We start from the raw sequence: 13,843 nt of genomic DNA, 5'->3' as shown, positions 1-13,843 counted from the left end.
TCGCTCTATCTCTTATAACTACCGAGATAAATGGACTTTAAGTTTTCACTCAAAAATCAGTTTTCAGGGAGAAATGCAAGTGATCACAGATTTTCATTGTTTTCGCTCTATCTCTTATAACTACCGAGATAAATGGAGTGTTATGTTTTCACTCAAAAATCAGTTTTTAGTGAGAAATGCAAGTGATCACAGTGATCACAAGTGATCTCTTATAACAACCGAGATTAACGGACATTTACGTTTTCACTCAAAAATCAGTTTTTAGTGAGAAATGCAAGTGATCACAGATTTTCATTGTTTTCGCTCTATCTCTTATAACTACCGAGATAAATGGACTTTTATGTTTTCACTCAAAAATCAGTCTTTAGTGAGAAATGCAAGTGATCACAGATTTTCATTGTTTTCGCTCTATCTCTTATAACTACCGAGATAAATGGACTTTTATGTTTTCACTCAAAAATCAGTTTTTGATAGGAAATGGTAGTGGTCACAGACTTTCATTGTTTTCGCTCTATCTCTTATAACTACTGAGATAAATGGACTTAAATGTTTTCACTCAAAAATCAGTTTTTAGTGAGAAATGTAGTGATCACAGATTCTCATTGTTTTCGCTCTATCTCTTATAACTACCGAGATAAATGGACTTTTATGTTTTCACTCAAAAATCAGTTTTTAGTGAGAAATGCAAGTGATCACCGTGATCACAAGTGATCTCTTATAACAACCGAGATTAATGGACATTTACGTTTTCACTCAAAAAAATCAGTTTTTAGTGAGAAATGCAAGTGATCACAGATTTTCATTGTTTTCGCTCTATCTCTTATAACTACCGAGATAAATGGACTTTTATGTTTTCACTCAAAAATCAGTTTTTAGTGAGAAATGCAAGTGATCACAGATCTATCTCTTATAACTACCGAGATAAATGGACTTTTATGTTTTCCCTCAAAAATCAGTTTTTGATAGGAAATGCAAGTGATCACAGATTTTCATTGTTTTCGCTCTATCTCTTATAATTATTGAGATAAATGGACTTTTATGTTTTCACTCAAAAATCAGTTTTTAGTGAGAAATGCAAGTGATCACAGACTTTCATTGTTTTCGCTCTATCTCTTACAACTACCGAGATAAATGGACTTTTATGTTTTCACTCAAAAATCAGTTTTCAGGGAGAAATGCAAGTGATCACAGATTTTCATTGTTTTCGCTCTATCTCTTACAACTACCGAGATAAATGGACTTTTATGTTTTCACTCAAAAATCAGTTTTTAGTGAGAAATGCAAATGATCACAGATTTTCATTGTTTTCGCTCTATCTCTTACAACTACCGAGATAAATGGACTTTTATGTTTTCACTCAAAAATCAGTTTTTGATAGGAAATGCAAGTGATCACAGATTTTCATTGTTTTCGCTCTTTATCTTATAACTACCAAGATAAATGGACTTTTATGTTTTCACTCAAAAATCAGTTTTTCATATGAAATGCAAGTGATCACAGATTTTCATTGTTTTCGCTCTATCTCTTATAACTACCGAAATAAATGGACTTTTATGTTTTCACTCAAAAATCAGTTTTTAGTGAGAAATGCAAGTGATCACAGATATTCATTGTTTTCGCTCTATCTCTTACAACTACCGAGATAAATGGACTTTTGGGGTTTCACTCAAAAATCAGTTTTTTGATAGGAAATGCAAGTGATCACAGATTTTCATTGTTTTCGCTCTATCTCTTACAACTACCGAGATAAATGGACTTTTATGTTTTCACTCAAAAATCAGTTTTTGATAGGAAATGCAAGTGATCACAGATTTTCATTGTTTTCGCTCTTTATCTTATAACTACCAAGATAAATGGACTTTTATGTTTTCACTCAAAAATCAGTTTTTCATATGAAATGCAAGTGATCACAGATTTTCATTGTTTTCGCTCTATCTCTTATAACTACCGAAATAAATGGAATTTATGTTTTCAATTAAAAATCAGTTTTTGATAGGAAATGCCAGTGATCACAGATTTTCATTGTTTTCGCTCTGTCTCTTATAACTACCGAGATAAATGGACTTTTATGTTTTCACTCAAAAATCAGTTTTTGATAGGAAATGCAAGTGATCACAGATTTTCATTGTTTTCGCTCTATCTCTTATAATTATTGAGATAAATGGAGTTTTATGTTTTCACTCAAAAATCAGTTTTTAGTGAGAAATGCAAGTGATCACAGATTTTCATTGTTTTCGCTCTATCTCTTACAACTACCGAGATAAATGGACTTTTATGTTTTCATTCAAAAATCAGTTTTTAGTGAGAAATGCAAGTGATCACAGATTTTCATTGTTTTCGGTCTATCTAGTATAACTACCGAGATAAATGGACTTTAATGTTTTCATTAAAAAATCAGTTTTTAGTATGGATTTTTATGTTTTCACTCAAAAATCAGTTTTTGATAGGAAATGCAAGTGATCACTGATTTTCATTGTTTTCGCTCTTTATCTTATAACTACCAAGATAAATGGACTTTTATGTTTTCACTCAAAAATCAGTTTTTCATATGAAATGCAAGTGATCACAGATTTTCATTGTTTTCGCTCTATCTCTTATAACTACCGAGATAAATGGACTTTTATGTTTTCACTCAAAAATCAGTTTTTAGAGAGAAATGCAAGTGATCACAGATTTTCATTGTTTTCGGTCTATCTAGTATAACTACCGAGATAAATGGACTTTAATGTTTTCACTCAAAAATCAGTTTTTAGTGAGAAATGCAAGTGATCACAGATTTTCGTTGTTTTCGCTCTATCTCTTACAACTACCGAAATAAATGGACTTTTATGTTTTCACTCAAAAATCAGTTTTTGATAGGAAATGCAAGTGATCACAGATTTTCATTGTTTTCGTTCTATCTCTTATAACTACCGAAATAAGTGGACTTTTATATTTTCACTCAAAAATCAGTTTTTAGTGAGAAATGCAAGTGATCACAGATTTTCATTGTTTTCGCTCTATCTCTTACAACTACCGAGATAAATTGACTTTCGGGGTTTCACTCAAAAATCAGTTTTTTGATAGGAAATGCAAGTGATCACAGTTTTTCATTGTTTTCGCTCTTTCTCTTATAACTACCGTGATAAATGGACTTTTATGTTTTCACTCTAAAATCAGTTTTTCATATGAAATGCAAGTGATCACAGATTTTCATTGTTTTCGCTCTATCTCTTATAACTAGCGAGATAAAGGGACTTTGGGGTTTCACTCAAAAATCAGTTTTAGTGAGAAATGCAAGTGATCACAGATTTTCATTGTTTTCGCTCTATCTCTTATAACTACCGACATAAATGGACTTTTATGTTTTCACTCAAAAATCAGTTTTTGATGGGAAATGGAGGTGATCACAGATTTTCATTGTTTTCGCTCTATCTCTTATAACTATCGAGATAAATGGACTTTTATGTTGTCACTCAAAAATCAGTTTTTCATATGAAATGTTGGTGATCACAATTTTCATTGTTTTCGCTCTATCTCTTATAACTACCGAGATAAATGGACTTTTATGTTTTCACTCAAAAATCAGTTTTTCATCGGAAATGAAAGTGATCACAGATTTTCATTATTTTCGCTCGATCTCTTATAACTATCGAGATAAATGGACTTTTATGTTGTCACTCAAAAATCAGTTTTTTCATAGCAAATGAAAGTGATCATAGATTTTCATTATTTTCGCTCTTTCTCTTATAACTACCGAGATAAATGGACTTTTATGTTTTCACTCTAAAGTCGTTTTTTTATAGGAAATGCAAGTGATCACAGATTTTCATTGTTTTCCCTCTATCTCTTATAATTACCGATATGAATTAGTTTTTTGTAAAATATGCAAGCGATGGCAGAACTAAGGTCATAAATAGACTATTCTGTTTTTTTTTACAATAATAATGTAATAAAGCTTACCTTAAACCTAAAGTCTCCTTATATTTTGGAATATATTAATCATCATCCAAACGTTTACGTGCATTTCCTTTCGCTGCAAATTTACGCTTTTTAAATGAAGTTGACGTATTGCTGGTAACTTCTGCATCTAATGTTTCGATGGTTTTCTCTTTGAAACGTTTAACTGGCGGTTCATAAGGTACATCCGAGACAACGGGAGCAGCATAATAGTTGTTTATAGCTGGTAACTCTAAATCAATGGGAGCTGGAGGAGGTCTGTAATAAAAAAACTTATAAATTCTCTATTAAAATTATATAAAATTTGTTTAAACTTACTTGTTTTCTACCACTTGCCATTGTCCAATTTCAGGTGCTTTAGCTTCTTCTTCGGTTTTAAAACTTTCCTTGCGTTCTTCTTCGGCTTTCTGTTCCTGCTTGCTAACTGGAGGTCTAAACATTTTTAAACGTTCACGATTGTAGCGTGCTACTTCTTCATTGACATTCTCACGAAACTTCTTAGCCTGTTCGGCTTCTTGTAATTCCTGTTGTTTGACAGCCAATTCGTTAATACGTTGATATTCTTTCCAGGAGAGATAACCTTCTTTCGGAACTTCCCATACACTTTCATTGGTCTTAACATTCCAATAGTATGAATAGCCCTCATCATTTACACCTTCTACCCATAGTGAGGCATTGGGCACAGCACTATGGTCAACTTTCGGTATACCCACCCGAGGTCCTACTTCATTTTCATCATCTGAGTTTCCAGCCAAACGCATGGGATCAACTTGTTTAAAATTATTACTAGCTGCATGGGAACCGACCTCAGCACTTGTTGAAGGTCCTACACCTGCTGTCATAACAGCATTTATGGAGCGCGCAGTCAAATCTCCTCTACTGTGTATGTCGTGAGCATAGGAACGCATAGCCGCCTCTTCCATTTTGCGTATTTCAGCATCCATTTTACGTTTTTCCTGTTCAGACTTTTCGCTGTTGCGGCTAATGTCAGTTATCCGTTTGGCCACATTCAGCTTATGTCGCTTGCCATTTTCGTGAAAGGAAATGCTCTAAAATGTGCAAAAGAAAACAAAAATTTATAGATTTTAATTCCTTCACAAGTATACGTTTTTCGTACCGCTTTATTGTCACTGATCCAGCACTTGCAAAAATCACAATATTTACGCTCATTTGATTTCCAGTAGTCCGCCCTGTTGTTATAAAATAAAAAATTAATATAAACATAAAGATTTTAATATAATACCTTAAATTTCTTACATTTTTCTTAAAATAATATTAAAAGAAGTTAAGTTTTGTTCTTAAACAAATGTCAACAACAACTGTGGTGAATTTTATGTTGGTTGCCAGAAAAATGAACCAAACATATGTTTAGTATGAAGTTGCCACTTGAAACGTCTTTTTCAAGCAGTTGCCGGGCATGTGGTGTGAGAGGTAGCAAAAACGAACGTTAAATTTGAAAAATCGCTGTAATTCTAAACAATAGATGGCAGCACAGTTAGAAAATACGAATTTCGTTTGTAATCGATTTTCTTGGTACGAACATCTGTCAATCTCTTATTGGATTTTGTCCGTTTTAAACTGGAAATATATTTAAGAAATATGTATTTTAGTTAATTAGTTAGTTAGTTAGTTATTAGTTAGTTAGTTAGTTAGTTAGTTAGTTAGTTAGTTAGTTAGTAGTTAGTTAGTTAGTTAGTAGTAGTAGTTAGTTAGTTAGTTCGTTAGTTCGTAGTAGTTAGTTAGTTAGTTAGTTAGTTAGTTAGTTAGTAGTTTTAGTTAGTTAGTTAGTTATGTAGTTAGTTAGTAGTTAGTTAGTTAGTTAGTTAGTTAGTTGTTAGTTAGTAGTTAGTTAGTTAGTTAGTTAGGTAGTTAGTAGTTAGTAGTTAGTTAGTAGTTAGTTAGTAGTGAGTTAGTTAGTTAGTTAGTAGTTAGTTAGTTAGTTAGTTAGTTAGTTAGTTAGTAGTTAGTTAGTTAGTTAGTTAGTTAGTTAGTTAGTAGTAGTTAGTTAGTTAGTGTTAGTTAGTTAGTTAGTTAGTTAGGTTAGTTAGGTTAGTTAGTTAGTTAGTTAGTTAGTAGTTAGTTAGTTAGTTAGTTAGTAGTTAGTTAGTTAGTTAGTTAGTAGTTAGTTAGTTAGTAGTTAGTTAGTTAGTTAGTTAGTTAGTTAGTTAGTTAGTTAGTTAGTTAGTTAGTTAGTTAGTTAGTTAGTTAGTAGTTAGTAGTTAGTTAGTAGTTAGTTAGTTAGTTAGTAGTAGTTAGTTAGTTAGTTAGTTAGTTAAGTTAGTTAGTTAGTTAGTTAGTTAGTTAGTTAGTTAGTTAGTTAGTTAGTTAGTTAGTTAGTAGTTAGTTAGTTAGTAGTTAGTTAGTTAGTTAGTAGTTAGTTAGTTAGTTAGTTAGTTAGTTAGTTAGTAGTTAGTTAGTTAGTTAGTTAGTTAGTTAGTTAGTTAGTTAGTTAGTAGTTAGTAGTTAGTTAGTTAGTTAGTTAGTTAGTAGTTAGTTAGTTAGTTAGTTAGTTAGTTAGTTAGTTAGTTAGTTAGTTAGTTAGTAGTTAGTTAGTTAGTTAGTTAGTTAGTTAGTTAGTTAGTTAGTTAGTTAGTTAGTTCGTTAGTTATGTCTATAGACTATAGACATTCTATAGTATATTCTAGACTATAGACTAGACTATGGACTCGACTATAGACTAGACTATAGACTAGACTAGGCTATAGACTAGATTATAGACTAGACTATAGACTAGACTATAGACTAGACTATAGACTAGACTATAGACTAGACTATAGACTAGACTATATACTAGACTATAGACTGGACTATAGACTAGACTATAGACTAGACTATAGACTAGACTATAGACTAGACTATAGACTAGACTATAGACTAGACTATAGACTAGACTATAGACTAGACTATAGACTAGACTATAGACTAGACTATAGACTAGACTATAGACTAGACTATAGACTAGACTATAGACTAGACTATAGACTAGACTATAGACTAGACTATAGACTAGAATATAGACTAGACTATAGACCAGACTATAGACTAGACTATAGACTAGACTATAGACTAGACTATAGACTAGACTATAGACTAGACTATAGACTAGACTATAGACTATACTATAGACTAGACTAGACTATAGACTAGACTATAGACTAGACTATAGACTAGACTATAGATTAGACTATAGACTAGACTATAGACTAGACTATAGACTAGACTATAGACTAGACTATAGACTAGACTATAGACTAGACTATAGACTAGACTATAGACTAGACTATAGACTAGACTATAGACTAGACTATAGACTAGACTATAGACTAGACTATAGACTAGACTATAGACTATAGACTAGACTATAGACTAGACTAGACTATAGACTAGACTGTAGACTAGACTAGACTATAGACTAGACTATAGACTAGACTATAGACTAGACTATAGACTAGACTATAGATTAGACTATAGACTAGACTATAGACTAGACTATAGACTAGACTATAGACTAGACTATAGACTAGACTATATAGATTAGACTATAGATTAGACTATAGACTAGACTATAGACTAGACTATAGACTAGACTATAGACTAGACTATAGACTAGACTATAGACTAGACTATAGACTAGACTATAGACTAGACTATAGACTAGACTATAGACTAGACTATAGACTAGACTATAGACTAGACTATAGACTAGACTATAGACTAGACTATAGACTAGACTATAGACTAGACTATAGACTAGACTATAGACTAGACTATGGACTAGACTATAGACTAGACTATGACTAGACTATAGACTAGACTATAGACTAGACTAGACTAGACTATAGACTAGACTATAGACTAGACTATAGACTAGACTATAGACTAGACTATAGACTAGACTATAGACTAGACTATAGACTAGACTATAGACTAGACTATAGACTAGACTATAGACTAGACTATAGACTAGACTATAGACTAGACTGTAGACTAGACTATAGACTAGACTATAGACTAGACTATAGACTAGACTATAGACTAGACTATAGACTAGACTATAGACTAGACTATAGAGTAGACTATAGACTACTATAGTAGACTATAGACTAGACTATAGACTAGACTATAGACTAGACTATAGACTAGACTATAGACTAGACTATAGACTAGACTATAGACTAGACTATAGACTAGACTATAGACTAGACTATAGACTAGACTATAGACTAGACTATAGACTAGACTATAGACTAGACTATAGACTAGACTATAGACTAGACTATAGACTAGACTATAGACTAGACTATAGACTAGACTATAGACTATAGACTAGACTATAGACTAGACTATAGACTAGACTATAGACTAGACTATAGACTAGACTATAGACTAGACTATAGACTAGACTATAGACTAGACTATAGACTAGACTATAGACTAGACTATAGACTAGACTATAGACTAGACTATAGACTAGACTATAGACTAGACTATAGACTAGACTATAGACTAGACTATAGACTAGACTATAGACTAGACTATAGACTAGACTAGACTATAGACTAGACTATAGACTAGACTATAGACTAGACTATAGACTAGACTATAGACTAGACTATAGACTAGACTATAACTAGACTATAGACTAGACTATAGACTAGACTATAGACTAGACTATAGACTAGACTATAGACTAGACTATAGACTAGACTATAGACTAGACTATAGACTAGACTATAGACTAGACTATAGACTAGACTATAGACTAGACTATAGACTAGACTATAGACTAGACTATAGACTATAGACTAGACTATAGACTAGACTATAGACTGACTATAGACTAGACTATAGACTAGACTATAGACTAGACTATAGACTAGACTATAGACTAGACTATAGAATAGACTAGACTAGACTATAGACTAGACTAGACTATAGACTAGACTATAGACTAGACTATAGACTAGACTATAGACTAGACTATACTAGACTATAGACTGGACTATAGACTAGACTATAGACTAGACTAGACTAGACTATAGACTAGACTATTGACTAGACTATAGACTAGACTATAGACTATACTATAGACTAGACTAGACTATAGACTAGACTATAGACTAGACTATAGACTAGACTATAGACTAGACTATAGACTAGACTATAGACTAGACTATAGACTAGACTATAGGACTAGACTATAGACTATAGACTATAGACTAGACTAGACTAGACTAGACTAGACTAGACTAGACTATAGACTAGACTATAGACTATAGTCTAGTCTATAGACTAGTCTATAGTCTAGTCTATAGTCTAGTCTATTCTATAGTCTAGTCTATAGTCTAGAATATACTATAAAGCTCTGCTCAAAAATATAGCGCATTTTTTTGTTTATTATTTTCTCTTTTATACCATTAAAAAACTTAAGATAATAATTTTTTTTTTGCGGTAAATTAAAGCATATAGTCCACTTTATTAAAACAATATTGAAATTTATTTAAAGTAGCAAAATAACTGCGCTAGAAAATATTTACGAAACAAGTCCTTAATTATTGATTCAAAATTGTAGCGCATTTATAATTTATAAATGAAATGTTTAATCAATATTGGATCTCGGGATGATAAAATACATCTGCCCCTATATTTTAAGACCCATTTACTCCCAATTGGTGTTGAGTTGCCTAAGTGTAGCGAACATTTGGGTTTTTTTTAAACAAATTAATTTTTTAGCATTTTACAATCAATTTATGCAGCGATTTACAATTCTGAAGACATGAATCGTTAATTAATCAATCATAATATAATTTATAAACATTTGATAACAATTTGGTCAATGTTATATGAGAATATTTCCTTGATAGATCCAAAATTTCTGAATTTCGCGCGATAGCATTGAGCGTTTTTAATATTTCAACTAGGCCTATATTTAAATAGGCCCAAAAATATGATCATATTTTCTCCAAAACGTTAAAAATTTAGTGACTCTAGTATTTTCAAATCCTTAAAAAAGATAGTAGGCCAAGAAAAAGGATGCTAAGACATACACATGTGCTAACTGAAACACCACCAAAAAATGTTTTTAGAATTCTTATAAATGGAAATTTTATTTTCAGTAAATGCAAATTTTAATTTATTAAACATTAGAAGCAAGTTTTTTAAGGTTTTATGGTGAAATTTGATAAAATTATTACAATTTGTATCATCACAATCTTAAATCTGCCAAAAGTGACCCATGTTAGAGGGTCAGACTGTTGTTTACCTGAGAAAAAAAATTTTAAAATTTCATGTCAAAGTTATCTCCAATGTCACTAGATATATTCTCATTAAAAAATTGGGACTATTGACCCATTAGGGGCATATTTTCACATAAAGAAATTTACTACTACTACAAGACACATTTCAGCAAAAATAACCAAAGACAACTGCTTAATATTTGTCACATCAAATTAAATTGCATTTAGAAGCATAGACAACTGTCCCTTTCATAATAATTAGTTGCAATTTTTTAAAATTAATTAACATTTTTCAATATTGTTTCAACGTATTCAAAGAGTGCGCTATAATTATGAAACAGTTTTTATGGTTAGTTTTGTATAAAAAGCCCTATTACCGTTATTTTACCGACTTACACGGAATTTTGATACTTATTACATAAATGGACTTCGTTCTTGAATTTGCCATCAATCATGTTTTTATACCCACCATCAAAAAAGATGGGGGTATATTGAATTTGTCATTCCGGTTTGTAACACATCGAAATATTGGTCATAGACCCACAAAAGTATATATATTCTGGGTCCTCGTTAAATTCTAAGACGATCTAGCCATGTCTGTCCGTCCGTCTGTCTGTCTGTCTGTCTGTTGAAAGCACGATAGAGTCCGAATGGAAATGGAATACATAAGTATTTCTTATAGGTAAGGATTGTTTGGTATTGAAAATGGGCAATATCGGTCCACGTTTTCGGATAGCCCCCATACAAGTGGCCCCTCGAAAAGCAGCTTTAACAGCCATAACTTGTTTAAAAATACGAATATAACGATGAAATTCGACATAAGTAAGTTCTTCTTATCCAAAATCACTATGCAAAATTTTATGAGGATCGGTCTATAATTGACCCTACCCCCATCTAAGGTCCCCTTCAGAAATGACTTTTAACGCTCATTACTGGCTTAAAATACTAGTATATAGATGAAATTCGACATAAGTAAGTTTCATACGAGTCAAAATCTATCTAAAAAATTTATTAGGATCGGTCCATGATTGACCCTTACCCCCCATATAAGGTCCCCCTTCAGAAAATGACTGCAACGCTCATTAATGACTTAAAATACGAGTGTAGCGATAAAATTCGACACAAATAAATTTAATACGAACCAAATTCTATCTACAAAATTTTATGAGGATCGACCCATAATTGACCCTACTCCCCCTATTAAGTCCCCTTCAGAAATTACTTTAACGCTTATAACTGGCCTAAAAATACGAGTATATCGATGGAATTAGACATAAGTAAGTTTCATTCGAGTCAACGAGGCTTGATGGTGGGTATATAAGATTCGGCATAGCCGAATATAACACTCTTACTTGTTCTAACTTAATTTATTGTAATAATATAAAAAGAATAAAACCTAACACAAGGTGCGCTATATTTTGAGCAGTACTTTAGAATGGCCTATAGTCTAGTCTATAGTGTAGTCCAGTTTAATCTATAAAAACTCCTATTAATTTTCACATTTCATACATATTTTAATTTTTAATTTTTTTATTTAATGTTGCCTGTTAGTTTCTTTCATTATGTACTGACTAACCACCGAAGATTATTATTTGCAAACACATCTACAGGACATCCAAATTATACCTACTTTTATACCATTCGTCTGTCCTTTTACAACAGCCATGAAGTGGCCACAGCATGTTTCAATTGTTTTATGATCAATTTACTACTTAATTGAAATCCCTTAAAAAGGTAATGAGATCCTCCCGCTCAATTTGAGAAAGGCAGATCAATTTTTAATATTCATATTCATAAGGACACACAAAAAGGAATTTACATACATACTGAACTCCTTTGACTAGCAGTTAGTTGCCTTCTTAGCCTTTCAATTTACAAAATCAATGATCTTTTGCAGTTTCAGAAACTCGACCATATAGCAAAGAGATTAAAAGTTGTCTACACTAATTTTGAGCCGGCTACTTATAAATGTCGATCAGCTGCTCATGTATTCTGAGTTAAAAAGAGTTTATTGCAGAGTTTCCTCTATAGCTAGTTCCGTAAAGATTTAGGGCGGATCAATTAGTTTGTGGTGAGAATACAAATTGAAACCTGAAAACCGCCTTCCAAAAGCAGCCGGATTAAGAGTACTACTTGTACTCTTTCGTTTTGATCAAAGAGAAAAAAAAGGCTTAAAACCAGTTTTAACTTTTGTTTTCAAAGTTCTCATTTTAAGCCTTAAGTTGAAAACGCAGCATGACACATTTGTTTTGAGATCAATTTGTAGACTAATTGAAATCCTTTTAAAAATAATAAAATTCAAATAAAAGTAAACTGGAAAAGTTTTAAGCCTTTTTGAAACTAAAGGTTTTGAAAGAGAAAGGTTTAAATTTATGCTTGGGCTTTAAATAATTATTGTTTTAAGAAATTTAAATTTTAATCTTTATATTAGTATATAGACTAGTTTAAAATATATACTAGCATTCGCCTAAGTGCTATTTTACTTTAAGGATATTGAAAACAATAACAACAAGAAAAAACTCTAAATAAAAATTCATAAGATTATCTCCATTATTTGATATTTTTCTTAAGAAACACACAAAAAAAATATATTCGAAATATTAAAAATTGATATTATTACACTTAAAAATATTGCACACACACACACACTTACTTACTTGCACATTATGAGTTTGTATGCTTTTATATGAACACAAATTGAAGACAATCCTTGCTGCAGGATATTTTTTTAATATTAGTGATACAATGAAAGTGGAATAAAGACAAATCTCCCAAATGGTTTTCAATTGAAAATAATAAAAAACACACACACACACATTTTCGCACTTGTATTTATAAGGATTGGGGAGTGTGTTCACAAATGACACACGCACGTTGTTTTATTCACACCAGCCTGTCAACCAACCAGCCTTGTTTTCCTCTCAACTGCCTGCCAACGGTTTAAGGACACACATATGAGCTATAGAAAGATAGAGAGAGGGAGTGGTACTTAACAACCAGCAGCATTATAGGAATCCTTTAAAGAATCTATTCATTCAAAGAGAAAACTTGGACATTTTCAAAATTAAGGCTCAATTTTAAATTTCGACTCAAATTGTGTTCAGAGGAAACAGTGAAAAGTTGCACTTTCTTAAGAAAACTGTGGCGATCGTTTAAAGCAAAATGTTCTACCGATCATTAATGATATTCAAAGGAAATGTTTTGATCGTTAACAAGATTAGGTTAATAAGGCGGAATATTCTACCGATCTTCTATAGAAACTTCTTCGATCGTTATAAATCTTTAGGCCAGAATATTGTATGGAAAATTTTAACGATCGCTTAAAATTTTTTAGTTCAAGTTTTAACTGATATCATGTTTTAACTGAAATTAAACTCGTCATTTCAATACAGCTATTTAAGCACTCAATGGCCATTGGTAATCACATTTTAGATTCGCATCAACATTAAGGGCGGATCAATTAGTTTGTGGTGAGATAACAAATTGAAACTTCAGAAGACCGCCCTCCAAAATCACCTAGATTGTATTAAGTATTTTACAAGCTACAAGGATTACACATTTAAATCACTGCTACAAGTTGAAAAAGCAGCAGGTTACATTTGTTTTGAGATCAATTTAAAGACTAATTGAAATCTGTTTAAAAATAATTAGATCCCCAGACTAACCTA

The 13,843-nt window shown here is 31.7% G+C and overlaps 1 protein-coding gene across 2 annotated transcripts in view; it reads right to left on the bottom strand.

The window, feature by feature from the left end:
* Nucleotides 1–5,284, bottom strand: part of LOC119603383 (WW domain-binding protein 4-like) — a 62,510-nt gene extending 57,226 nt beyond the window's left edge. For both annotated transcript variants that reach the window (XM_037955402.1, XM_037955401.1), the window contains exons 1-4: nt 5,197–5,284; nt 5,057–5,129; nt 4,258–4,988; nt 3,943–4,197 (exon numbers count right to left, since the gene is read on the bottom strand). In XM_037955402.1, coding sequence (XP_037811330.1) covers nt 3,978–4,197; nt 4,258–4,988; nt 5,057–5,129; nt 5,197–5,198 — 1,026 coding nt within the window. In that variant the 5' untranslated portion in view covers nt 5,199–5,284 and the 3' untranslated portion in view covers nt 3,943–3,977. The remainder of the gene's footprint in view (nt 1–3,942; nt 4,198–4,257; nt 4,989–5,056; nt 5,130–5,196) is intronic.
* Between the last annotated feature and the right edge of the window lie 8,559 nt (nt 5,285–13,843).

Source organism: Lucilia sericata, unplaced genomic scaffold (assembly GCF_015586225.1).
Source record: "Lucilia sericata isolate MDLA Ls3-8-SP2 unplaced genomic scaffold, ASM1558622v1 Contig000299F_arrow, whole genome shotgun sequence".
Lineage (NCBI taxonomy): Eukaryota > Metazoa > Arthropoda > Insecta > Diptera > Calliphoridae > Lucilia > Lucilia sericata.
This window is presented reverse-complemented; position numbering and strand designations above follow the sequence as displayed.